Here is a 26,756-nt window from a genome sequence, read left to right as displayed (position 1 = left end):
GTTCTGAGCTAGGTCACTACACTGTGTTTCTAGGACTGCACTCCCCGCCCTGGGCAGTGTTAGGTGACGGGAGAGCTGTGATGCCCCGAGGGCTCTGGCTGGGAGATGCCATGCAAAGGGTAGCCATTCTTGCCTTGCGCTGGCTCGGCTGCCTGGGGTAAAGAAGCTAGCTGGCCAGGAGAGCAGCTCTGCAGGACTATCCATTACAGCTGACACTAGCACGATATTTTATTGCGCGCAGGATCACATGAACCCCAATGAGGAATAAAGAACGAAGGGACTTTTCTATCAACAGTGAGCTGGGCAAGGCCTGCAGCTTGTAACAAACCCAGCAGCCATTCAGGGTTGGCCAGCACGTCTTGCCCCTGGCTGCCTACCTAGGGGTCAAGGCAAACACTGCAGGGCTGGAGGTTCCTTTCAGCCCATAGGAATGTGTTTACACATTGCCCTTTCCTTGGAGCTTCTGCCTGGTAGAAGGATCCAACCCGAGGGGCTGGTGATGGGCCAGCCGCCATGAAGGATGCGACTGGCACTGGGTGGACAGGGATGCAGGATAGATACGAAGTTTGCCCTCACTGCTCTCTTTGTGCAAAGGTGACAGAACAATCCACGACCCTTGAGCGTATCTCCAGCAGCTGCATTTGAGTGGAAGTTTGGGGTACCGTCCTCCTAGCCAGCACTGAACCCCCCAGCAGGAGGCACCCTGAGAATATCGACAGGTCAAGAGGAGCTTGTACTGCGTCTGCCTTGGGTCCTATAGCAGCTGGTTACAAATCCTCCTTCGGCTCCCAGAGCCTTCCCATCGTCTGCTTTGGATGGTCCCTTTATCCGCATCTTTATCCAAACCTTACCCAGAAGAACACAAGTTGAGGATTTATCCACATGGGAGTAGCTAATCACACAGACTGGCTGAGGCTGTTACCATTGTGGAGCCCACCAGCTTCTTGAGAGTGGGGTGGGAACTTTGGGTCCTCTGAAGCATGGCCTGAGCCCTGTGGGGCACGGGAGAACCACAAGCTGCCTTGGAGGCAGCAGAGCTGGGAGTGCTGCAGGCCGCACGCTCACTCAGGCAGGGACGAGCACCCCAACGCGTGGCGCCACGTGCAGCCTCTGGGAATGAGAGTCTGCACTTAAAAACTCACTCAGTCCTGGGACTGAAGAGGCCCATAGGAGGGAGCAGGCGCCCTCTTGGGCAAGAGCAGCACGTTGACAGGGAGGTCCGTTTCCCCACTCACAGGTGGGGCTGTGCCTCTCCCAGGTGGGCCAGTACACCAAGGCTCCTCTCCTGACAAGTAACTGGGAAAACTGGCTCCCAGTCTGCACTCCCAACACGAGCTAGGCTCCCGTCTTTTGCAAGCAGTTGAACCTCAGAATCCTGGGGCAGAAAGTGAAGTGGGGCAGCCCATTAGTGCTTTGGCCTCCAGGCACCTGTGGTTCTGTCCAGTCCCCATCACAACCCCCTGCCAGCTGTGAACGTCTCAACTCAGGAGAGGCCCAAGGGCTGGAATAGCAGGTAGTGCTCTTGGTGAGGAGCATCAGCAGGGCAGCGTGGGAGGCTGCAGGTCAGGGCTGAGGCACTGGCGGAGCTGGGGCAGGGGCTTCTGCCCTGCACTCTCCTAAGCACTCAGTTCATCCCGAATTGAGAGGCTTATGCCTCCCCTGTTGGGTTGCAATAGGGCTGGGTCACTGCTGGTCAGATTCCAGGGGAGAGAGAAGACAGTTCTTACCCGGCAGGACGTGCAGCCTCAGGGCTTGCCGCGCTTGCCCTGGCTCTCCGCCCCGGCGCTGACGGGAGCAGCTCGCTTGTTGCGATGGTGGGGGAAGGTGGGCATGAGCTCCGGTTCACAGGCTGGGGAGAAGGGGAGAGGAAGTGAGTTTCAAGGAAGGCTCAGAGTCCCGCAGGCCTCAACAGCACAGTGGAGTCACTTACGCAAGGGCTTTTCTTTGAAGTAGGAACTCTCCAGACAGTCTCCCGCTGTCGCCCTGGGGAGGCAAATGCAGGTTACAGGAAAAGTCCATCGTCCCCCGCAAACACTCCCGCTGCTTCTTCAGGAAACCTCTGTATAAAAGTGAGACCTTCCTTGCGCCCGAGCAGCTCAGCAAGGCTGTGACCAGGCTGCTGCGTTCACTTCCTGTCCAGAGGGACAATGCGCAGTACATCCCACGCTGGGTTCCTTCTGCCTAATCCCGCAGGCCCTGCCTGCCAACAGCATCTGGCCGGGGCAGTACAACCCTGTCCTAAAACGGACAGACACCCCCCAGTCTTAGGGCAAAGGGGGTAGCAACGCCTGGGGGCGTGGGGATCAGCCCTGGGAGCAAGGCAGCACTGCAGGAACTGGCACAGCTCCTTAGGCCCAGCTGGTTTGCCTTGATCTGCTCTATCCTCAGGGGAGGAGCTGATTACAATGCAAATGAGCCCCCAGCTCGGGACTGCCCAGTGCTTCCTGGGAGCTGACAGCTCCCCCACACACTGCAGCTGTTTACACTGGAGGGGAACAGCCCTGCCTGGCAGGAACCACCCACCATCCACCGAGAAGCCTGGGCCCCACATCACACTGGCAGTTCCATGGCCTGCAGTGGGCTGCAGATGGCTCTTTACCTCTTCTTGGGGTCATACATGAAGAGGAAGTTGAGCAGACGAAGCCCAGCCTCCGACAGCCATGGGAACTTGTGCTTGAGGTTGTTGTAGGGCTGCTTCCGCAGGGTGTACTGGCTCACTAGGGACAGCTTGGAAAAGCCCTGGGGGGACAGGGAGACACATGTAAGGGTCAGGGAAGAGTGTGGAGGGTGGGCGATGCAAAGCGAGCACTTACTGGCCAGATGTTTTCATTGGGTGTCCCCAGCAGCTGCACTATCAGGTCAATCTGGTGAATCTCTGAGCTGCCTGGGAGTAACGGCTTGTGGGCCAACAATTCCGCGAGGATACATCCCACTGCCCTGGGGAGGGAACAGGCTTCCTGGATTAGTAGGAATCAGGCACATGAATCTCTTGATCAGACTCCTCCTCCTTTGCCCCCAGCAGCAGATCCGTCCTGTTGCTATCGACCCATCTTGGCTTTGGTTCCGTAGGAGATCTTTATACAGATGTGCACATTGCTTCCTGAAGTACCAAGTTGTTGCCCTGACCCCAATCCGTCCCTGGCTGTCCCCCAGATAGTTCTGCAAATTCATAACTGCAAATTCCTGGCAAGAGCGTTACTCTCCAATACGAGATCCCCTTACCACATATCTACGCCCGTGGTCTGGGTCGTCGTTCCCAGCAGCAGCTCTGGGGCCCGGTACCTGTGCAACGGAATGAATGCAGGAATTACCAATCGGTGGAGCTCCCAAAACTTGTCCCAGATTGACTGCATGGGTGACCCACAGCCTCCGAGGGGGTCCATGATAGGGTGACTCACTCAGCACTAAGCAGAGCCTACTCACCAGAGAGTGACGACTTTAGGGGTCATTGGTTTTAGTGGCACACCATGAGCACGAGCCAGCCCAAAATCCGCTGCAAGAAAGGACAGATTCAAGGTCAAAAGGCAGGCCAGCTACTGCCCTTGCCTCTGCATTGCAAAATGAGAAAGCTGGAAGCATCTCTGGAGCTGCGTTAGCAAACGTGACAGGGGAGCTTACCAATCTTCACGCAGCCTTTATCGGTCATGAGCAGATTAGACACCTTCAGATCCCTGCATCAGAAAGAAGCCAGTTACTGATGGTTGTGTTAGGGCAATGCTTCACCTAGGGCCATTCCATGCTGCCCAAAGTACCTGCTGCTCTAAGAGGGCCTCCCTCTGTTCCACTGAGAGCCAAGAAAACAGCCCAAGTGGCACAGCTGGCTCCCAATGCCCAGTCCATTACCTAGTGGCCCTCCCATACAAGCCCTTTACCCACAGTGCCTTTCACTCTGCCCCTTACCTATGGATGATGAAGTTCTCATGAAGATACTGAAGGCCCTTGAGTACTTGTAAGATGATACACTTCACCTGCGAGCGGTGGGAGACAGGATTAGCAAGACAGCATCACATTAGTACTTAACATGTATCTGCACTGGTTCCTACCCTGCCCCCATCACTCTAGTATCTCAGTGCCTTCCAGTCGTGCATGAAGCAACCTGACTAACAGCTGCTGACAGCTTATGCCCTGGTTCATTTTATGCAGAAGCTCAAGGTCAATGCAAAGCCGTGCACCCTAGTTTGGAGCCCAAGACCCAAAACATTGTAACAAAGGGGTGTTCTAACTGCAGTGATGCTTACAGGACTTAATGCAGGCAGCAGGCAATGCCCCATATCACAGAGGGCCAAGGGGGTTAGATTATTTTACCCTATGCCAAACAGGGGAAAGAGGTCGCCAAGTTATGATGAAATCAGATCATGTGACCTGATGACTGACAGCCAATTTACAGACTGGCATCTGTCTTCCAGTGCCCACCACCAGCTCCACCAACACTATTGACGCAGACTGCCTCAATGCTCTGGGCTGGAATCTGCATCCTTGGCTGCAAGTTGAGCAGTATATGCCGGTAGCCTGCTTGCACTGGCGAGAGCCACAGCTCCCTCTTACAGGTAGGAGTGGTAATGCACCCGCACAATCCACCTGTACCTGAGCCTCAGAAAAGGGCGTCTGCATGTTCTCAAGAAGGCTGGCGAGATCCTGTTCACAGTAACCCATCACCAGGAAAATACTGCAGGAGACACATACCACAGTCAGTCACCTCACTGCAGTTCTACTGTGCTGACCACCCCCACCTCAATGCGCACACTCCATCACCACCAGGGGTCATCCAACTACCATTCCTGCCAAGAGCAGGGACAGTACTGTGACACATGGCATATAGGGGTGGGAGAGACAGGACCTACCACCTCCTCCTGAAGGGACAGCAGGTGCAGGGCCAGTACTGTGGGACTGTTACCTCTCCAGATGGTTCCCCACAACAACCTCCTTCAACTCCACGATATTGGGGTGCCGAAGCTTCAGAAGCAGGGTGATCTCCCGCAGGCTGCTGATGGGGATTCCTGCAGAGTGGTTGTTGAGTCACGCATTAGAACTCCCCCTCCAGTCCCCTGGCCTGACTCGAGGCTCTGATGTGGTTGTGCAGGGCTAACCACATTTCTGAATAAGTGTTTTAAGAGAGCCCTCGCCATCCCTAAAACTCCAGCTTTACCCCAGAGCTTCCTAGGAACAGCAACTCCCCTTCTCCTCTCCCCTTACCATCTTTCTCCTTGTCCATCCGCACCTTCTTTAGTGCCACAATCTCATCCGTCTGGGTATCTCGAGCACGGTCTGAAACAGTAACACACACCATGCGGTCAGTACCTGGAAGCCAAGTCTCACAGCAAAGCCAATGCCTGATCCACCACTGACACCAGTCACCAAGTGAACCGTTAACCATCACCTCTCAACACTGGGGGGTAAACAGTGAAAGCCCCTTCCCGCCCCCAAACTGATGTGCTCATCACTGGGGAACAGACCAGATCCTGGAAGATGGGCTTCAGCCTGTGCTGGGGCTGCCCTTACGCCGAGGGACCTGTGCCACTGAGTATTTTCCACTGTCTTGGGTCATGAGGAGTTGCTGTCAGCGCCCCCTACTGCAGGAAGCAAACCAGCTGCCGCTGCTGAAGCCTGCAGCCCACACAACACTTACAGACGATGCCATAGGTCCCTTCCCCAATTCGATTCAGCTTCTCAAACTCCTTCACACTCCGGCACCTTCCCAGCTGAAAACAGAGAGCCATATCATAGACCAGCCAGCCCCCTTGCCAGAGCTGTCTTGGGGACAGTGTTCAATGATTAGGGCTTATGATTTTCATTGTGAAGTTAGTTGTAAATGGAGCCCTCCAGAAGCTGGAATATGTCATTGCTGCTAGACTGATACACAGCTGTATACCACCAGCATGAAACCAAGACAGATGTGAGTTATGTTGCTTAATGCGCAGCTGGAAGGCGCTCAGCTACTAGGGTGATGAGCATGGTCTAACAACTATAGCAGCAGTTCTCAAACTGTGGGTCAGCACCTCCTTAAATGGGTCGCCAGGGCTGACGTTAGACTTGCTGGGGCCCAGGGCCGAAGCCTAAGCCCTGGGCGGCAGGGCTCAGGCTTGGGCTTCAGCCCAGGGCTCAGGTTACAGGCCCTCCCACCTGGGGCTGAAGTCTGTGGGCTTTGACTTTGGCCCCCCTCTGGCCTGGGTGGGCTCAGGCTTTGGTCACCCCCTCCTAGGGCAGTGTAGTAATTTTTCTTGTCAGAAGGGGGGCGTGGTGCAATGGAGTTTGAGAACCCCTGCACTATAGGGTAGAACAGCTATATGACAGCATTTCAGCCTTTGGACAGCAAATGTAAGAGCTTCAGAAAGGCTCAGGGCATCATGCTATAAGCAAAGAGTTAGTGTAATGCTTATGGGATTATTACTGTTTGGACACTATTCTAGCTAACGCTTCACAAAGCAACCTGCCGTTGATTTGCTTTGTGAAATGGGGTGAGAGCAATGGCGCCCCTCGCCAGCTATCACTGGGCTGTGCCCATCATCTGGCCAGATGTTCCCAACTCTGTGTTTGCAAACACGTCTGTCATTTCCACGCCCCGTTACTGCCACTGCGCGTGCAAACGTGGAAACTGAATTTGTGAGCCGACGTCCGCCTGTCGATCGGCACCATCACCGCCGCGCTTTCCACAGCCTGGGGGTCTGCAGACGCAAAGCGCGCTCCAGCAGCCTGGGCGTGTGGGGGGGAGGGCAGGTCCACCTGTCTGCACATCCAGGGCCTGGCCTTGGCTTTCCCATGGCCGGACCCCAGCAGGGCTCGCTGGACCCCGCCCTGGGCTCTGGATTGGAGGCATCCCCCCCACTCTTCCCCCACGCACCCCTCCCTCCCTCCTTCCCTGCACCCCCACTCACCCCGCCCCACCTTTCCCCCCCAGTCACCCCACCCCTCCCTCCTTCCCCCAGTCACCCCTCCCTCCTTCCCCACACCCCAAGTCACCCCGTCCCACCTTTCCCCCGTCATCCCACCCCTCTTCTCTGCACCCCAGGCACCCCACCCCTCCTTCCCCCAGTCACCCCTCCCTCCTTCCCTGCACCCCCAGTCACCCCACCCCTCCCTCCTTCCCCACAACCCCAGTCATCCCGCTCCACCTTTCCCCCCCAGTCACCCCACCCCCCTTCCCTGCACCCCCACTCACCCCACCTCTCCTTCCCCCAGTCACCCCTCCCTCCTTCCCTGCACCCCCACTCACCCCACCCCACCCCTCCCTCCTTCCCCCCCGGCTCCATAGGGGGCGCTGCCTTAACCCTTTCCCGCTCGGACTCGGCACCCCGCTCACCCTGTCCCCCGGGGGCACCGGGAAGAAGCCCCCACCGCGCAGGCGCTTCAGTCGCAGCACTTCTGGCTCCTGCCCGGGGCAAGCGGCCTCCGCCATGACGCGCTTCACCACGGCGCATGTGCACAACCCGTTGCCTCCTCCTCGCGCAGGCGCGGTACGTGACTTAGCCCACCCTGCCCTCAGCGTCTCTAGCGACGGTTGCTATGCAGGGCCTCCTGGCTACGAGCCGACCGGGGGCTGCTTGGGAGGAGCAGCGGCGGGGAGGGGGCGGGGAGCGCCCCCGTGAGCGGCGGGGAGGGGGCTGGGGAAGGGGAGCGCCCCCGTGAGCGGGGAGGGAGGGGGCTGTGGGTGGGGAGCGCCCCCGTGAGCGGGGAGGGAGGGGGCTGTGGGTGGGGAGCGCCCCAGTGAGCGGCGGGGAGGGGGCTCTGGGTGGGGAGCGGCTGGGAGGGGGCTGTGGGTGGGGAGCGCCCCCGTGAGCGGGGGGGAGGGGGCTGTGGGTGGGGAACTCCCCAGTGAGCGGGGGGGAGGGGGCTGTGGGCGGGGAGCGCCCCCGTGAGCGGGGGGGGAGGGGGCTGTGGGCGGGGAGCGCCCCCTGAGCGGGGGGGGAGGGGGCTGTGGGCGGGGAGCGCCCCCGTGAGCGGGGGGGGAGGGGGCTGTGGGCGGGGAGCGCCCCCGTGAGCGGGGGGGGAGGGGGCTGTGGGCGGGGAGCGCCCCCGTGAGCGGGGGGGGTGGGGGCTGTGGGCGGGGAGCGCCCCCGTGAGCGGGGGGGAAGGGGGCTGTGGGCGGGGAGCGCCCCCGTGAGCGGGGGGGAAGGGGGCTGTGGGCGGGGAGCGCCCCCGTGAGCGGGGGGGGAGGGGGCTGTGGGTGGGGAGCGCCCCCGTGAGCGGGGGGGAGGGGGCTCTGGGTGGGGAGCGCCCCAGTGAGCGGGGGGGGGGGAGGGGGCTGTGGGCGGGGAGCGCCCCCTGAGCGGGGGGGGGAGGGGGCTGTGGGCGGGGAGCGCGGGGGCTGTGGGCGGGGAGCGCCCCCGTGAGCGGGGGGGGAGGGGGCTGTGGGCGGGGAGCGCCCCCGTGAGCGGGGGGGGAGGGGGCTGTGGGCGGGGAGCGCCCCCGTGAGCGGGGGGGGAGGGGGCTGTGGGTGGGGAGCGCCCCCGTGAGCGGGGGGGAGGGGGCTCTGGGTGGGGAGCGCCCCAGTGAGCGGGGGGGGGGGAGGGGGCTCTGGGTGGGGAGCGCCCCAGCAGGCCAGGTGAGCGGCATGGAGGGGCCCCGGGGAGCGAGTTGCCACCTGCCCAGGTTTTCCCAGGATTGCCCCTTGTTTGAAGCCGCTGTCTTGGATGACGTGGTTCTTATGTGCGGTTTTTACACCTCAGAGGTGGCACCCCCAGTGTCCCGAGAGGGCCCACATTGCTGTGTTGTCCATGGAGAGGGCGGGATCCAGGAGGGGATGTTCCATCCTGATCTCTGGGGTTTCGGTTCCCTCTGGGTGTGCTGCAGTCCCTGGGGGCTGGGGGCTTGGGCCAGGAAGAAGCGTAGCTTGCTGGAGCTGCCCTCTCACAGGGGGCAGACCTCCGCACTGAACATGATGGACAGTTGTGAGCTGCTTCATGTCATGCTGTTTGGGATGGCGCTCAGAGGGCATGGTGATGAGCATGGTAGAAATACCTAGAGAGGATCTGGCCTCAGGCAACGGGCAGAAGACCAGCGGACTGTGTAAGGATCTGGCCACAACTCATTTTTTTTGAAGCAGAGAAAACAATGATGCTCTTGCTCTTTTCAAAAATTCCAGATTTGGAGGGTTCAGGTTGCTTGGGAGCTCTGAGTAATAGAGAGGGAAAGGAGATGGCCAGCTTGCCTAGCAGTGCATGTACCACAGACAACTCCCACCTCAGCAATAACACACAATTAACCAGATGCTACTTTGTGGTTTTTTTCATTTCGTTCAGTAAGAATTTGTTGTAAGGCAATGCAGATAATGTACAGTGCAGTGAAACCTGCTCTACCTGCTAATCGTGACACATTACAGCTGACAATGTTTGAAAGCTGTCTGTTGGAGAGAGGAATAGGGTAGACATTTTAACACCATTGGCATTTCATTGGAGGGACTGGAAATCTGATAGGATTGTCTCTCTGTTAGGGACAGTTGGCAGGTAAGAAATCTCCGAGGCCTGGTAAAAGTTGCGATCAGCATCATGTTCACCTGTGTTATTTAATGAGGACATCTGTGTGTCATGAGGCAGAAGTTGGACCAGTAATGTCAGAAGCAATTTAGATATTTGGAAAATGAAAACACTTTCGACAGCCATGGTGGAATGGACAAAGACTAAAAGCTAAGATCAAAGGCCCAGATTCACAAAGGTGTTTCAGCTCTTAACTTCCAATGAGTTCAATGATTTTAAATGCAGAGCATGTCAAATTTAAATCTGTCTGGAGTTGGGAGACGTGAGCTCCATTCCTGGCTCTGCTGTGGAATTCCTGAGTAACCTGCTTCAGTTTCCTCAGTTGTAAAATGGGGATAATGATACCAACCTACCTCCCAAGAGTACTATATGTCTTAAATTAATTTATATTTGTAAAGCACATTGATATCCTTGAATGGAAGTTGCTATAGTAGTGCAAAGTACACTCATTATTAAATTCCTGACCATACTCACCAGCAGCACTGAATTAATATTAATAAATTTTTAAAACTGAGTAGGATAGCCTTGCAAAATTCTAGCCTAGGAAGGAACGGAAAGGTCCTCAGGTGAGGCAAATTATTTTTTTAACAGGTAAGTAAAATGTCCTTAGTTTTGTCATTATCATCCTCTTGATACAGATGAGCGAATAGATTTTGTGATGACCAGAGATGCAGAGATTCTGAACACTAGGTTAGATGTTGATAGATGTTTGGCTGCGTGTGTGTGTTCCCTCTGTGTGCAGCCCCAGCCCTGCGCAGATAGCTGGCATGGGAGACCTCTAGCAAACTGTCCAACGACCACAAGATCCATTAAGGAACGAAGGCACCAAGCTAGGTTTGTTGTCGACAGAGCATGGTATTAGTATCCTGCAGACTCTACCAAACCACTAACACATGTATGCCCGTTACAATGGACCAGCTCAGTGAACGGTGGACCTCTCCGTTCCTTCTTAGGCTAGACAAAGATACTCCCTCTGAGATACATCTTTATACCCCAAAACAAACAAGTTAGTACTGCCCCTCTGACATAGTAGTTACTGCCCCCTGATGTGATTAGTTATAACCCATCACCTTGTACATGTTGGTTGACTCAAAACTTCTCTATTACGTATGGTCATCCTGACTTTATCTTTTAGGAGGGGTCAGTGTGTTCCTGTTATCCTTGGGGGATGTTTTTGTACCATCCTTGATATCGGGATGTTCTGGTACCACTCGATTCAGGATTATGTTTGCGTGAGTACTCTGTGACTAGCACATTTTAGGAATGGGTATTTCTGCAATATCAGCCCTGTTCTTTCCAGATTCTGTGAGCAGGTCCTGCCTCATACCAAGCCTCTGATACAAGGGCTTATGTCTCAGCCTCTCTTACTACATAGGGTATCCTGATGGGAAAGGGAGAGTTTATAAAACAATATTTGTTGGAAAATCAGCTTTCAGTACCAAGCAGCACTTCTTGGCAAATATTTGCTTAAACCTAAAATTGATCCATAATGAGGGGTTTAGGTATGTGCCTTAAAACACACATTTCACCTGCTTTTTACAAATAAATATTTTATAACTGAGGAGTCTAATAAAAATCTCACACTCTGTGGTTCTGGCGCCAAGTTAGCAGATTATAGCTTTTACATAAAAGGTGAACTGAAAGGCTTTTTACCTGCCAAAACCTGAGCTTAAGGTTCTTCTGTGTTTTCGTGGCTACAGCTGATAGCATCACTAATATCCAAAGAGTAGGGAGTATTTTCATTTTAGGTGCTTAAAATGTCATCAGTTATTGCTGGGGTAGCTCAGAGCCCTAAGCTTGGATCTTGGAATCTAAATGAAGGAAGAAATGATTTTCTGATGGTCTGTTTGTCATATAACAATTGGGTCTGAAATCTTTAGGCTCCCTGGAATGACAAGGTTCAGACCCCAGCAGCAGGATCATCTCAGCCCTTCTCCTTCTGAGGTCTGGTAGATTAAAAGAGTTCAGTGCAGGATCCTCAAAACCAAGGTCCCATCTACTCTGCGGAGACATTAAAGACTGCTTGAGCCACTTCACATAAAGATGGGGCCTGGCCCAAAATTCCCCTCCCTCAGTGTTCTGCTGCCCTCCACTCCCAAGGTGGCCGCATTTCCAGGGTGCTGCACATACACACTGTGGGATCGTTTGGGGTGAAGATCGTTTGCCATGGTGATTTATCTGTCATGTGTCTGCCCACACACGTATTCTGCTACTGACTTGCACACTTAAGCCATTGATTACATATATTTATTTTGAAGCAAGCTTTTCAGTTCACCTTTAAATGTAGCTATTTCCTGCCCTTCTCCAGATGTCATATAGAGCTGAGGAAAGTGAGACCATGGAAGAGCTTGTTGTGTCAGATTCCTGTTTAATGGTTGTGGGGTCCAGGGTTGTATACTGGCCCTATTTGGTGGCATTCATCACATCCTGGTGTCTTTGTATTGTTGCTATGAGCAATAGCTACTCTCCAGAGCCAGAGCTCATGCTGCTTCTTTTCTGAATTCGTAAGCCGCTATAGTGCTGGGTTTTGTGTGCACATTGTATGAACCGCTGTCAGCTATATCCCTGATGGTTTTTGACTCAGGGAGATCGTCCACTGAAGTACTCGACATTTCATCATCCAAGGGACCAGTGACAACAATTTTGGGGATAACCCTTTTCTTCATCAGTTTATCCAATGTCTCTACAGGAAAGGGATAGAGAAAGAAAACCAAGCCTTGTATAAAGGACTGAATTCTCTCTTGCTTGCTGCATTTTTACATTGGAGTATAAACACAGGGGGAAACCCATATGCCCACTTGTGAGGAGACGTGATTGTACTTTATAGGGGCACGCATCTAGCAATCAGGTAAATAATTTATCCAGACAAACGTCCAGGCTTCAGCAGATCTTCATCCAATATGGGTCTGGGAGATGGCATCTCCTCTAATGGGCTTTAACTGAACTAAGAGTTCAGAAAACCTTGTACTAGTGACGAGAGGACACAGGGAGAGTCAGGTACAGGTACGCAGGAAACACTTCCAGAGGTGGTGGCACAGGGGGGTTCAGGCAAAGTGAGCACAGGTGCCATTCTAACCTGGGGTCCCCTTTCCCCTCTCCTTCCACCCAAGCATCACAAGTCTGACCTGTGGCACCCATGAATAGTCTGGGCCTCTGATGAGCACAGGTCACCAGTACAAACTGCATGGCCCTTTTAAGAGGACTGAGGGTGGGACCTACCAAACAGGTTTCTTTCCGATTCAGTCCAGGATTTGAACCCATCTCTAGGAATAATGGATTATGCTGTATAATCCAGGGCAGCGGACAAGGAGACAGGACAGCTTTGCCACTGACCTGATGTATGAGTTTGGGCAAGGCCCTGCCCCTCGCTGTGTCTGTAAAAGGGGAGTAGTAATACCCTCCCCTGTAAAGTGCAGTGAGATCTGTGAGTGAAAAGCATTGTGAGGGCTCCGTATTCTTGTTCTATAATCCACTGAGCCAGTATCAGCCTCTTCTGATAAGACTAGAAACTATATGTATCAACTGGGGAGAGCTGGGTGCTGAAAAAGCATGTAATTCAGTGATTATTACTAGCCAGTAACGAGACGTCCTTTCTCTGGGGAGGAGAGTTGCAGTGGGCCTGGGAACGACAGGAAATGCACAGAGGTGTGGCTTCGGTGAATGCGATATTGCTAGTAACCCGCCTTCTCCAAATGGCCACAACTGCCAACCAGAGTGGCCCGGTCACTGCTACTCACCCTCCTGCCTCTGAACTTTCCTACGAGCCACATTTGCGATAGCAAGAAAGAAAACAGCTGCAGCCCAAACACCCAGTGTTCTGTGGGGAGGACAAAGAGCGGGAAGCCTCGGGGAAAGATGCCAGTAGCTCATGCAAACTTGGATAAAGAGCCAGCGTGACGTAACCTTTGACTGGAACGGACCCTCTTGAACGAACAGGTCTTGGGAAGGGGAAGAGGACATGGTTCAATTAACCACTGAACGATACTGGACGCTACCATCACCTCCACCTCGTTGGTGTCTATAGAGTCGCTAGCTTCCCCAGAGCTCCTGGATGTCCAGCAGTCATTTTCCGACCCAGTGTGTCTTCTGAATGGATTTAGAACATCTGGCCTGAGACCTGTTTTACCCCGCAAATTTACAATAGGGGCAGTGTGGTGTGATCTGTGATCTGGGCCCATTTTACACCATGTGTGCCTGTTATGGCCTATTAAAAACCACATATTAAAAGGGAACATCGCTATTGAGTAGCTTAGTTCTAAAGAAAACTTGACCTGGTTTAAAACTGTCATCATCCAGTCAGGAGCATCCATGAGCCAAGCACATGCCTTGCGTGACTCCCCTGAGGTCAGTTTTGTTCTGTGGTTTGAATGCCCTGCTGTATGTCCCCTACCTTGTCCGTAAGAACTGTCAGTGGACATCTGACCTCGCTGCAGTTTCTTTGTTGGTTTAGAAACAGAAGCTTTAGAGAGATTGCTGTGGTCCCATGAAGAACTCTGTTGTTTCTCAGATTGCTCCTGTTTTTTTGGCTGTTTGGACTCCCTGTACTTGTTACGAACTATGCTCTGCTGGACATCAGCTGCAAGAAGAATTTGGGATGCAAAGGAAAGAGAGAAAGAGAGCCCTCTTCAGTTGTTTAATGCTGCGGCACAGTATGCTAGTAGCCCTGGCCTTAGCCCCAGTCTGCTCCTCCTTGTTTATAGTCATGGTCTTTTAAAATGCAGCTCTTGGAGATGTGAGAATGTTTACTGTTTATAAGGTCACTCATCATTACTTGGCTGTTGGATCAGCTAGAGAGAACAGGGCCCAGCATGAATTCCTGGAAGTGTCTGGTCTCTCTCTCTTTGTGCCTCTTTTCTTTTTGGGGAAAACTGAAGCCTTGACACTGCAGGAGGAAAATGCTTGCTCTCCTCGTTGCATACACACTTTGGGGATATATTGGGGCTATGGATATGAGGCAGATAGGCACAGAGCTGTGGAAATGGTGGGCACCCCACATATAGTATTTCTTGTCCCTGGGTAATCAATTTATATTAATTGCTTTTCATAGATTTATGAATTACAAGGCAGGCTGAAGGGACTGTTGTTATAATCTAGTCTGATGTCCTGCATAACACGGGCCCTAGGACAGCCCTGAATTAATTCCTGCTTCAAGGCCAGCAGTTGAGCTTGAACCAGAACAGATCTTTTAGAAAAACATCGAATCTTGATTTAAAAATGTCCCGTGATGGTGAAACCATGACAACCCTTGGTACATTGTTCCAATGGTTAATTACCCTCACTGTTAAAAATTTGCACCTTATTTCCAGTCTGAATTTGTCTAGCTTCAACTTCCAATCACTGGAGCTTGTTACAGCTTTGTCTGTTCGATTGAAGAGCTTTCTATTATAAACTTTTTTTTCCCCCAGGTAGATACTGATAGACTGGGATCAAGTCACGCCTTCACCTTCTCTTTGTTAAGCTCAGTAGAAAGAGCTCCTTGAGTCTGTCACTGTCAGACAGGTTTTCCACCCTTTAATCATTCCCATGGCTTGTCTGCGAACCTTTCCACTGTATCAACCTCCTTTTTCAATTGTGGGTACCAGAACCAGACGCAGGGTCCCAGCAGTGGTCGCACCAGTGCCAAATACAGAGATAATATACTCTCTCTGCTCCTACTTAGTATTCCTCTGCTTATACATCCAAGGATTGCATTAGCCCTTTTGGCTACAGCACCCCATTGGATCTCATGTTCAGGTGATTACCCACCTGACCATGGTCGGCGGGTCGCATAGGCGGGGGGAGGCTGTGCCTCCCCAAACAGCCAGGCATGGCCCCGCTCCCTGCTTACCACTGCTCCCTGTGTGCAGCTCCAGTCCCCAGTGCTCCAGCTGGGGCTGGGGAGGCTGGGGCCACACACCACTCCCCTTCCTGGTGCTCGGGGGGGGGGGAGGGGGCGTTCCGGGGGCTGCGGCCTCCCACCCTTCCATGCTCCGATGCTTGGGGAGGTCTGCAGCTGCTTGCCTTCCTGGCACTCTTGGGCTGGGGGCATTCTGGGGTGTTCTGGGTACTGTGGCTGCCCGCCCTCCCATGCTCCGGAGCTGGGGGTGGGGACTACGGCCACCTACCCTCCTGCGCTATGGAGCTGGGACGGCTGGAGCTGCACGCCGCCAACCCTCCCAGCACTCTGGGTTTGGGAGGGCTGCAGCCACACAGCGCCCGCCTTCCTGGCACTCCAGGGATGTGGGGGCTTTTGGGGCTGGGATGCTAGCCTTGGGCGGGACTGGGCCGATGGCCGTGGTGGAGGGGGCTCTGGGCTCCAGCGGAGGGGGCAGAAGAGGTGGGGCCTCGGGTGGAAGGGGCGGGGTTGGAGGCTAGCTTCCCGCAGCCAGCGGTTCACGCGCTGCCCATGCACCTGACCCCCAAGTCTTTTTCGGAGTCACTGCACTGCTTCCCAGGATGGAGTCCCCCATCCTGTAAGTGTGGCCGACATTCTGTATTCCTAGATGTATGACCCTTCGTGTGTCTGTACTGAAACACATTGTTTGCTTGCGCCCAGGTTTCTAGGACATCTAGAGCACGCTGTATCAGTGACCTGCCCTCCTCCTTATTTACCATTCCCTCAGTCTTTATCAGTGATGATTTTATGTTTTCTCCCAGGTCATTGATAAAAATATTAAATAGCACAGGTCCAAGAACTGGTCCTTGTGAGACCTCACTAGGAACTCACCCATTCCATGATGATTCTTTGTTTACAATTAGATTTTGAAAACTACCTGCCAGTTTTTAATCCAGGTAATGTGCACCATGTTGATGTTGTATCATTCTAATTTCTTAATCAAAATATCATCTGGTATCACATCAAATGCCTTTCAGAAGTCTACATATATTACATCACACTATTACCTTTATCAACCAAACTTGTAATCTCATCAAAAATCCCTATCAAGTTAGTTTGACAAGATGTATTTTCAATAAATCCATGTTGATTGACGCTAATTGCATTACCCTTCTTCAATTCTTTATTAATCAAGTCTAGTATCATTCCATTATTTTGCCTGGGATCAATATCAGGCTGACATGTCTGTAATTACCCAGGTCATCTTGTTTATTCTTTATAAATATTGGCACAACATTAGCTTTCTTCCAGTCCTCTGGAAGTTCCGCAGTGTGCCAAGACTTACTGAAAATCAATACTACCTATCCAGACTGCTCCTCATCCAGCTTTTTAAAAACTCTTGGGTGCAAGTTATCTAGACCTGCTGATTTAAAAATGAATGACTTTGGTAGCTGCTGTTTAGCATCCTCCTGAGTTACTGTTGGAATGAAAAGTATTTCACCATCATCAGATGATATGAATACTTCACCTGGGCTTTTTTACAAATACAGAACAGAAATATTTCTTGAGCTTTTCTGCTCTTTTTTTTTTTTTTTTTTTGCATTATTACAGTTCAACCATCTCCATCTAGTAATGGACCAGTACCATTGTTAGGATTCCTTTTGTTCCTAATACACTTAAAAACTACTTTTTGTCCTTAACTCTCCTGGTTACAGACTTCTCTTGTGTCCTTTTGCTTCCCCTATCAACCTTCTTATCTATATTTATTTCTATCAACTTCCTCTCTTTCCATTTGTTATGTATATATTTTTTATAGCGGCTTTCACTTTCCCCCTAAGCCAGGTTGGCTATTTAACCAATGTAGTCTTCTGTCTTGATTGTGGCTTTGGGGGCATCTAGCAATATATTCTTAAATAGTTCCCAATTATCATTCCCATTTCTCTGTTTAAATTCTTTCTCCCAGCTGATCTGGCTCATAATTCTTTTCAACTTCATGAAATTGTATATGTGTGTGTGTATAAAGGTAGATACACACAGTTTTTATTGGTTTGGACTTTAGGTGATTATTCTGTTTTCATAAAACAAATATAAAGAACCAAATAATGTTTAGTTCTATGGTCAGTTCCTCTTTATTTGTCAAGATGACATTTTCTCATGTTGGATGCAATATTTTCAAAACAAATGTTTCAGAAAAAACAAAATCTGTGTCAACAGCCCAGCCCTCCTGAGCAACCCACAACTGCAAACCACAGGTCAGAGCACAACCGTTGCAAGCAACGCTGTAACGACAAATGAAGGCACACAAAAAGGCAGGGTATGACATTAATGGATCAGAGGTATGGGGACACCCCCCCATTCTGACATGCAGCCCAGGTTTGGAGGATAAAAGTCCAACCAAGGTTCTACATCTTTTATTGCTTGGACAGACTGGGAATGCTGAACTAGTAGCAATAAAGGGCTCCCTTGGGAAGTGCTCTGAGATCTCTGAGTGAAAAGCATTATGTGAGAGCTTGGTATTACTATTATATAATCCGCTGATCCAGGGTCTGTGCACTTTGATAAGACCAGAAACTATATGTATCAATTGGAGAGAGCTCAGGTGGGGGCTGAAAAAGCATGTAATTCAGTGATTATTACTAGCCAGTAAATGAAAAGTCTTTTCTCTGGGGAGGAGAGTTGCAGTGAGTCTAGGGATGACAGGAAGTGCCCAAAGATGTGGCTTAGGTAGATCAGTAATGTTGCCAGTAAGCCATCTTCTCCCGGTGGCCACAACTGCCAGCTGGGTGGGCCCAGTACTTGCCCTCCCTCCCTTGAACTTTCCTACAAGCCACATTTGTGATAGCAAGTAAGAAACCAGCTGCAGCCCAAACACACAATGTTCTGGGGGATGACAAAGATTGGGAAGCCCCAGGAAAAAGATGCTTAGAAATGGCCAGTAGCCTACATAGCTGTGGATAAAAAGCCAGGGTGACAAAGCCTTTGACTGGAAAAGGGCGTGCTCTTGAAGGAGGACGTTCTGGGAAAGGGAGGAAGACATGGTTCAATTAACCACTGAACAATACTGGATGGTACCATCAGCTCCTCCTGCGTGGTGTCTATAGAGTCGCTAGCTTCCCCAGGGTTCCTGGATGTCCAGCAGTCATTTTCCGACTCAGTGTGTCTTTGGAGTGGATTTAGAACATCTGGCCTGAGACCTGTTTTACCCAGCTAACTTCTAAGGGGACAAAATGTTGAGATCTGGGTCTACTTCACACGGTCTGTGGCCTGTTATGGCCCATTAAAAATCACATATTAAAAGGGAACATTGCTGTTGAGTAGCTTAGGCCTAAAAAGTGACCTGGGTTAAAACTGGTGTGATTACTGAGGATCATCCCTGGGACCTTAATGGGCCACGCACATCCCTGGTGTGACTCCCCTGAGGTTAGTTTTGTTCTGTGGTTTGAATGCCCTGCTGTTTGTCCCCTACCTTGTCTGTAAGAACTGCCAGTAGACATCTGACTTTGCTGCAGTTTCTTTGTTGATATAGAAACAGAGCCTTGACCAGGTCTGCTGTGCTCCTGTGAAGGTGCCGAACTTTGCTGTTTCTGAGACGGCTCCTGTGTATTTGGCTGTCTGGACTCCCTGCTCTGATTACCAACTACACTGTGCCGGACTTCAGCTGTAAGAATTTGGGATGCAAAGAAAAGACAAACATTGATAACCCTTGTCAGTTGTTTAGTGCTGAACACAGAACATTAGTAGCCTGTTGCCACGGTCTGCTCCCACTTGTTTTTATATGTGGCTATTTACAGTGCAGCTGGTAGTGATCTGCGAGCGTTATTGATAAGGTCGCTCATTATTACTTGGCTGCTTGAGCGCTTAGGGAGGAATTCTTGGAAATGGTTGGTTTTTCTCTTCTCATCCGTTTTTTGGGAAAACTGGAGCCCTGTCAGTGCAGAAAGAGCTTGCTCTCCTCAATGCATATGCGCTTGGGGGATTTATTGGAGCTATGGAATGAGGCAAACAGGCGCAGAGCTGGGGAAATTGCAGGTTGCAGTTACCGGGCAAACTGCACAACTGACCCCTCCTTATTTTGTAGAGTGCATCCCCTCCAAGGTCTCTGGCCCCTAGCCGTCACCTGGCTCTGGGTGGAATGACATGATTCTCCCACTCTCAGATCAGGCCCTGAGCTGCAGTCCCCTGCTACTTACTTGATTGCCTCAGCAGGTCTGAATGGCTCAGACCTTGCAATTCTGCTCCTTCTGAGAGCAATGACAGTGGTAAATAGAGTGTCTAGCCAGCCTACTTAAAGCACAGGATCATTTGTCTGGAACAAAAGTATTTCAGAGAAAACACATCTTAAAAACAATGAACCAGATTGTTCACATGTCTAGCTTTATTCTAAGTCTTACCATTCCCAGGCTCTGGGAAGGCTCATTTCTTTAGACTCCCCCACAGTGTTTCTCTCTATCTCTCAGCCTGTCTCCCTAGACACCTTTGACAAGTGACTCCCCTTCTCCCTCTGATAAATCCTTTTAAACTCTTTATTATGCTTTTGATCTCCAAGTTCCCATCCTGGTAAAACAAGCTGACCATCTTCTTGAAGACAGGATCCTTAACGTTAACAGCTTTCCTGTTTGCTCTTCCCACAGTCCCCTAGTGTTAGATCAGTAGTAATACAGGAAATTCTAATAACCGACCATAGCTATGAGTAACTTTACCTTACTGACCAGGTACCATACAGGGTTCATACAGTTATTACACCTCAGTATTGTTAGATTACATAGCTATTCCCCATCCACCACAGTAGGCACCCCAAGTCTATCTCTTGTCCCTGGGCTGTCAGTGTGATTCTTTATATGGGTTTCAGAGTAGCAGCCGTGTTAGTCTGTATCCGCAAAAAGAAAAGGAGGACTTGTGGCACCTTAGAGACTAAAGGAGAAAGTTGGCAAATTTTCAGTAAGAGTGTGCGGTGACACTTTTGTATTTTTATGTCTGATTTTGTAAGCAAGTAGTTTTTAAGTGAGGTGAAACTTGGGGTATGCAAGACAGATCAGCCTCTTGACTGGGGTGCAGTCATTTGGAAAGGTTGAAAGCCACTGCTGTAGCACTTGTTGCTCACTCCACTCCAGCTCTCTAATTTCTCAAATATGTGAGATCCAGCGGTGGCTCTTGGTTTAGAACTCCAGTGCAGTATCAGGGAATGTTTTTGGCATGTTTCATCCAGGGATATATGAAAACTTATTTTAGAGGAAGGAGTGAGACACCTTTGTTGGGTCTTAGATTCCCATTGATAGAAACATGGATATGTCACGGAGTGTGGGGGAGTCCAGGCCCTGCACCCCTCTTCCTGGGATTCACTGAGACTCTCAGCCAGCCAGTAAAACAGAAGGTTTATTGGACAACAGGAACACAGTCCAAAACAGAGCTTGTGGGTACACCCAGGACCCCTCAGTCAAGTCCTTCTGGGGGAGCAGGGAGCTTAGACCCCAGCCCTTGGGTTCCCTGTGTTCCTCCACCCAGCCCCAAACTGAAACTAAACCCACCCAGCAGGTTCCCTGCTGCAGCCTCCGTCCACATTCCTGGGCAGAGGTGTTACCTCCCCCTCCCCCTCCGGGCTCAGGTAACAGGCTCTCAGGTCTCCCGTCCTCAGGGCACATTCCCAGGTCAACACTCCCCCCTCCCTGCTGTGTCACATCGTCACAGGATACCAGGGGCTTCCTGGACCTTCCATTTTGGAGACTCGTCTAAGAGAACTTCCAAACGATCAAAAAGGCCCACAGCCTTTCCTCTTCTCTTCTAGGAAAAATTATCTTTTTTTGCTTCTGTAGTGACATTCACTTGAGGCTCTCAACATCGCTTTTCCAGCCTTCCCTAATTAATCACAGCCCCTCTGTGGGGAAGCTCAGACACAAAGACGTCATATGACTGCCCAAGTTCATACAGCAAATCAGTAACAGAGCTGGGAGGAGTCCTGCCTTCCAGTCCCTTTTTCTCCCAGCAGATCACATTCCCTCACAGAGCTGGGAATTGAATGCAAGAGTCCTGACTCCAATTCTCTGCTGCTTTAACCATAGAAATCATACTCAGCAACTTCTTTGTTGCATTGGCATGGATCTAACTTTGTCAACAGGCACATAAAATTCACCTTCTTACCCTATTGGGATGCCGCTCTCTGTTAGCACAGAAACTACACTGGGGAGGGAGAACACTTTACCTCTCACATCTCCATGTTTGCTCTGGAATTGCCCCATAGATGAGCCCCAGGCCTGGTCCCATGTGCTGGGCTCTGCAGCTCTCTTGCTTGCACCACCAAGGCCCTTTTGTGACTCATCAATAAGCATCATCATCACAGGCACAGTGAACTGATGCTGCTGCCAGAGGGACCTTAGCACTATGAGGTGAGACTGCAAAACACATTTTTGGCTCTCCTCACCCCCAAACTAAACTGACTCCTAGCCACCATGAAGTAGAGGACCCGTCTTGGGGTTGGCGAAGGATCAGCCAGGAGATTACTTGGGCTCTCACATACTTAAACTCATTTCATTTAAAAGGGTGGGGAGATTTTTGATCCACCACCCACCAGCAAAGGAAACAGAGCCTGGAAGCTCATGGGTTTGGTGCTTCGTTGTCAACATGCTGCATGGAAACTTTTTAAAGACACCGTAATAGAGGCTCAACTTAAATGTCTACTCCAAATTAAAAAACACAGTCAGAGAACCAAAGAAGTGCCACTGTGGCTAACCAACAAAGTAGAAGAAGCAGTGAGAGGCAAAAAGGCCTCCTTTAAAAAGTGGAAGTGAAAGCCTAGGGAGGAAAAGAGAAAGGAGCGTAAACTCTGGCAAATGAAATGTAAAAATATGATTAGGAAGCTCAAAAAAGAATGTGAGGAGCAGCTGGCCAAATACTCCAAAAGTAATAGCAACATTTTTTAAAGTCCATCAGAAGCAGGAAGCTGCCAAACAATCGAGTGGGGCCCCTGGCCGATCGAGGTCCTAGAGGAGCCCTCAAGGACGAAACGAAATGAATTCTTTGCATCGGTCTTCATGGCTGAGGATGTGAAGGAGATTCCCAAACCATTCCTTTTAGGTGACAAATCTGAGGAACTGTCCCAGACTGAGGTGTCATTAGAGGAGGTTTTGGTACAAATTGATAAACTCAACTAATAAGTCACCAGGACCAGATGGGATTCACCCAAGAGTTCGGAAGGAACTCAAATGTGAAATTGCAGAACGAATAACTGTCGCCTGTGACCTATCATTTAAACCAGCTTCTGTACCAAATGACTGGAGGATAGCTAATGTGATGCCAATTTTAAAAAGGATGATCCCGGCAATTACAGGCAGATAAGCCTGACTTCAGTTCCGGGCAAACGGGCTGAAACTATAGTAAAGGACAAAATTGTCAGACCCATAGATGAACATAATTTGTTGGGGAACAGTCAATATGGTTTTTGTAAAGGGAAATCATGCCTCACCAACCTACTAGAATTCTTTGCGGGGGTCAACAAGCATGTGGACAAGGGGGATCCAGTGGACATAATGTACTTAGATTTTCAGAAAGCCTTTGACAAGGTCCCTCACCAAAGGCTCTTAAGCAAAGTAAGCTGTCATGGGATAAGAGGGAAGGTCCTTTCATGGATTGGTAACTGGTTAAAAGATAGGAAATAAAGGTTAGGAATAAATGGTCAGTTTTCAGAATGGAGAGAGGTAAATAGTGGTGTCCTCCAGGGTCTGTACTGGGCAGAGTCCTATTCAACATATTCATACATGATCTGGAAAAAGGGGTAAACAGTGAGGTGGCAAAATTTGCAGATGATAAAAAATTGCTCAAGATAGTTAATTCCCAAACAGACTGCGAAGAGCTACAGAAGGATCTGTCAAAACTGGGTGACTGGGCAACAAAATAGCAGATGAAATTCAGTGTTGATAAATGCAAAGTAATGCACATTGGAAAACATAATCTCAACTATACATATAGAATGATGGGGTCTAAATTAGCTGTTACCACTCAAGAAAGAGCTCCTGGAGTCACTGTGGAGAGTTCTCTGAAAACATCCACTCAATGTGCAGCGGCAGTCAAAAAAGCGAACAGAATGTTGGGCATCATTAAGAAAGGGATAGATAATAAGACAGAAAATATCGTATTGTCTCTCTATAAATCCATGGTATGCCCATATCTTGAATAGTGCGTGCAGATGTGGTCACCCCATCTCAAAAAAGATATATTGGAATGGAAAAGGTTCAGAAAAGGGCAACAAAAATTATTAGGGGTATGAAACGACTTCCATATGAGGAAAGATTAATAAGAGTGGGACTTTTCAGCTTGGAAAAGAAATGACTTAAGGGGGGATATGATAAAGGTCTATAAAATCATGACTGGTGTGGAGAAAGTTATTTACTCCTCATAACACAAGAACTAGGGGCCACCAAATGAAATTAATAGGCAGCTGGTTTAAAACAAACAGAAGGAAGTATTTTTTCACACAATGCACAATCAACCTGTGGAACTCCTTGCCAGAGGATGTTGTGAAGGCCAAGACTATAAAAGAAGTTCAAAAAAGAACTAAACAATCCCAGCTCCCTCAGCCTCTCCTCATAAGTCATGTGCTCTAGACCCCTAATCATTTTTGTTGCCCTTCGCTGGACTCTTTCCAATTTATCCACATCCTTCTTGTAGTGTGGGGCCCAAAACTGGACACAGTACTCCAGATGAGGCCTCACCAGTGTCGAATAGAGGGGAACGATCACGTCCCTCGATCTGCTCGCTATGCCCCTACTTATACATCCCAAAATGCCATTGGCCTTCTTGGCAACAAGGGCACACTGCTGACTCATATCCAGCTTCTCGTCCACTGTCACCCCTAGGTCCTTTTCCGCAGAACTGCTGCCTAGCCATTCGGTCCCTAGTCTGTAGCGGTGCATTGGGTTCTTCCGTCCTAAGTGCAGGACCCTGCACTTATCCTTATTGAACCTCATCAGATTTCTTTTGGCCCAATCCTCCAATTTGTCTAGGTCCTTCTGTATCCTATCCCTCCCCTCCAGCGTATCTACCACTCCTCCCAGTTTAGTATCATCCGCAAATTTGCTGAGAGTGCAATCCACACCATCCTCCAGATCATTTATGAAGATATTGAACAAAACCGGCCCCAGGACCGACCCCTGGGGCACTCCACTTGACACCGGCTGCCAACTAGACATGGAGCCATTGATCACTACCCGTTGAGCCCGACAATCTAGCCAGCTTTCTACCCACCTTGTAGTGCATTCATCCAGCCCATACTTCCTTAACTTGCTGACAAGAATACTGTGGGAGACCGTGTCAAAAGCTTTGCTAAAGTCAAGAAACAATACATCCACTGCTTTCCCTTCATCCACAGAACCAGTAATCTCATCATAAAAGGCGATTAGATTAGTCAGGCATGACCTTCCCTTGGTGAATCCATGCTGACTGTTCCTGATCACTTTCCTCTCCTCTAAGTGCTTCAGGATTGATTCTTTGAGGACCTGCTCCATGATTTTTCCAGGGACTGAGGTGAGGCTGACTGGCCTGTAGTTCCCAGGATCCTCCTTCTTCCCTTTTTTAAAGATGGGCACTACATTAGCCTTTTTCCAGTCATCCGGGACTTCCCCCGTTCGCCACGAGTTTTCAAAGATAATGGCCAAGGGCTCTGCAATCACAGCCGCCAATTCCTTCAGCACTCTCGGATGCAATTCGTCCGGCCCCATGGACTTGTGCACGTCCAGCTTTTCTAAGTAGTCCCTAACCACCTCTATCTCTACAGAGGGCTGGCCATCTCTTCCCCATTTTGTGATGCCCAGCGCAGCAGTCTGGGAGCTGACCTTGTTAGTGAAAACAGAGGCAAAAAAAGCATTGAGCACATTAGCTTTTTCCACATCCTCTGTCACTAGCTTGCCTCCCTCATTCAGTAAGGGGCCCACACTTTCCTTGGCTTTCTTCTTGTTGCCAACATACCTGAAGAAACCCTTCTTGTTACTCTTGACATCTCTTGCTAGCTGCAGCTCCAGGTGCGATTTGGCCCTCCTGATATCTTTCCTACATGCCCGAGCAATATTTTTATACTCTTCCCTGGTCTGAATTATTCATGACATCCATACCGCTTCACATCAAGTCCAAATCATTGGAGGAATGCCTCTGCTTGCACTGACCAGAGGATGTTTGGATTCTGATGTCAGCCCAGTTCTGCAGCCTGATGGGAATCAGGTGTTGTCCCCACTGTGCCTAGAATTATTCTTTGCAGCCAAACTAGTCGAACATGCATTTTGTTAATTGGAACTGGAACAGCAAAACAAAGAAAACAAATGCCTCATTTTCCAGCTTTGTGGGTGAGAGAACTATAATGCTGGACACTGACAGCCTCAAACCAGCAGCCTCAGGAATCTGCCAAGAACTTTGCTGAAAACATGTTCCTCATCTTGTCAACGGAGCTAAGACGTATCACGCGTCTGCCCACCTTTATTCCAATGACGCTCCTGATCTGACAGCCCAGGCCTTGTCAGCTTCATCCAGAACAATTTATCAACTTGGAACCTAATCCTGTAAAGCCTTAATCATTCGATCCATCCCATGGAAGACAACAGGACAATTTGCATGACTGTGGACCACGTTTGTAGACTGGTAAGAGTTTCAGGAGTCTGGTCCTATAAAGGAAGTTGAATCCCACATTGAAATGCGATGTCTGGGTGCAATACCATAAAGCAGCGCAGGACACAGTTATACTTAAAATCTGTCTTTTATTAAGCCAGACGTATGCTGAAATGGCTCCTCAGCCAACTCCCCTCTTCCACATAAAGAGCCGGCAAGACTACGAGTTTGGGGGAAAGGGGGCAGCCAGGCATGCCGCTGGTCGGATGTGCAAAGGGGGCGTCAGAGGGGACGGGCAGGGCGTGGGGGCCCGGGCTGGGGGGAGTCACAGGGGGCGCTCACATGCCCCCCGCTGTGTCCCTCCCACGAGGGCAGAGCCGGCAAGAAACGAGTCCTACTTCCACCGCTGGCTGTAACCGAGCCCCCAGCCCCGCTGCGCCCGCTCTGTCCCCGCCGCCAGCCCAGCGGCCCGGCTCCTCCCCCACCTCCATCCCTCTCTACCGCCCCACCAAGCCCACCCTGCAGGTGGGGAAACTGAGGCACAGAGCAGGGGCGGCCGCAGGAGGGGGGGCCCAGGCTCCAGGAGCCACGTGGGCTGCCGCCCGCGGGAGGAGGGCGTTCGGAGCGGGGGGGTGGCCCCTCCCCGGCAGCCCAAAGCGGCGCGTGAGCCTCGCTCTGGTCATGGGGCTTCCCACCCCGCCCGCTATGGCGCGCCCCGCCCGGCTTCGCTCTGGGAAACCCTCCTCCATTTACGCATGCGTCGAGCGGACCAGGCGGTGAGGGGAAACCTCGCGAGAAGAAGCGGCGTGATGACGCAACAATCCGGAAGGGTCTGGAGAACCCGGAAGTGGTAGCTGCAGGGGCTGGGTCCAGGATGGACGGTAAGA

General features: G+C 50.9%; 2 protein-coding genes across 7 annotated transcripts in view; one reads left to right on the top strand and one right to left on the bottom strand.

The window, feature by feature from the left end:
• Window positions 1–203: 203 nt before the first annotated feature.
• CDK10 (cyclin dependent kinase 10) overlaps window positions 204–26,756 on the bottom strand; it is a 26,579-nt gene continuing 26 nt past the window's right edge. The window contains exons 2-15 of one of the 6 annotated variants that reach the window (XM_037877745.2): window positions 7,298–7,396; window positions 5,627–5,699; window positions 5,194–5,265; window positions 4,895–4,997; window positions 4,585–4,666; window positions 3,901–3,968; window positions 3,619–3,671; window positions 3,424–3,493; window positions 3,223–3,282; window positions 2,814–2,937; window positions 2,600–2,739; window positions 1,931–1,983; window positions 1,728–1,849; window positions 204–1,375 (exon numbers count right to left, since the gene is read on the bottom strand). In XM_037877745.2, coding sequence (XP_037733673.1) covers window positions 1,746–1,849; window positions 1,931–1,983; window positions 2,600–2,739; window positions 2,814–2,937; window positions 3,223–3,282; window positions 3,424–3,493; window positions 3,619–3,671; window positions 3,901–3,968; window positions 4,585–4,666; window positions 4,895–4,997; window positions 5,194–5,265; window positions 5,627–5,699; window positions 7,298–7,393 — 1,098 coding nt within the window. In that variant the 5' untranslated portion in view covers window positions 7,394–7,396 and the 3' untranslated portion in view covers window positions 204–1,375; window positions 1,728–1,745. Of the gene's footprint in view, window positions 1,376–1,727; window positions 1,850–1,930; window positions 1,984–2,599; window positions 2,740–2,813; window positions 2,938–3,222; window positions 3,283–3,423; window positions 3,494–3,618; window positions 3,672–3,900; window positions 3,969–4,584; window positions 4,667–4,894; window positions 4,998–5,193; window positions 5,266–5,626; window positions 5,700–7,297; window positions 7,397–26,756 lie in introns of those variants that run through there. The other 5 variants (XM_037877744.2, XM_043526064.1, XM_037877746.2 and 2 more) reach the window with 5 other exon arrangements.
• Window positions 26,617–26,756, top strand: part of CHMP1A (charged multivesicular body protein 1A) — a 14,254-nt gene continuing 14,114 nt past the window's right edge. The window contains exon 1 of the mRNA XM_037877798.2: window positions 26,617–26,750. Coding sequence (XP_037733726.1) covers window positions 26,744–26,750 — 7 coding nt within the window. The 5' untranslated portion in view covers window positions 26,617–26,743. The remainder of the gene's footprint in view (window positions 26,751–26,756) is intronic.

Source organism: Chelonia mydas, chromosome 12, assembly GCF_015237465.2.
Source record: "Chelonia mydas isolate rCheMyd1 chromosome 12, rCheMyd1.pri.v2, whole genome shotgun sequence".
Classification (NCBI taxonomy): domain Eukaryota; kingdom Metazoa; phylum Chordata; order Testudines; family Cheloniidae; genus Chelonia; species Chelonia mydas.
The sequence above is the reverse complement of the archived record's forward strand: the minus strand, read 5'-3'. Positions and strand labels throughout refer to the sequence as shown.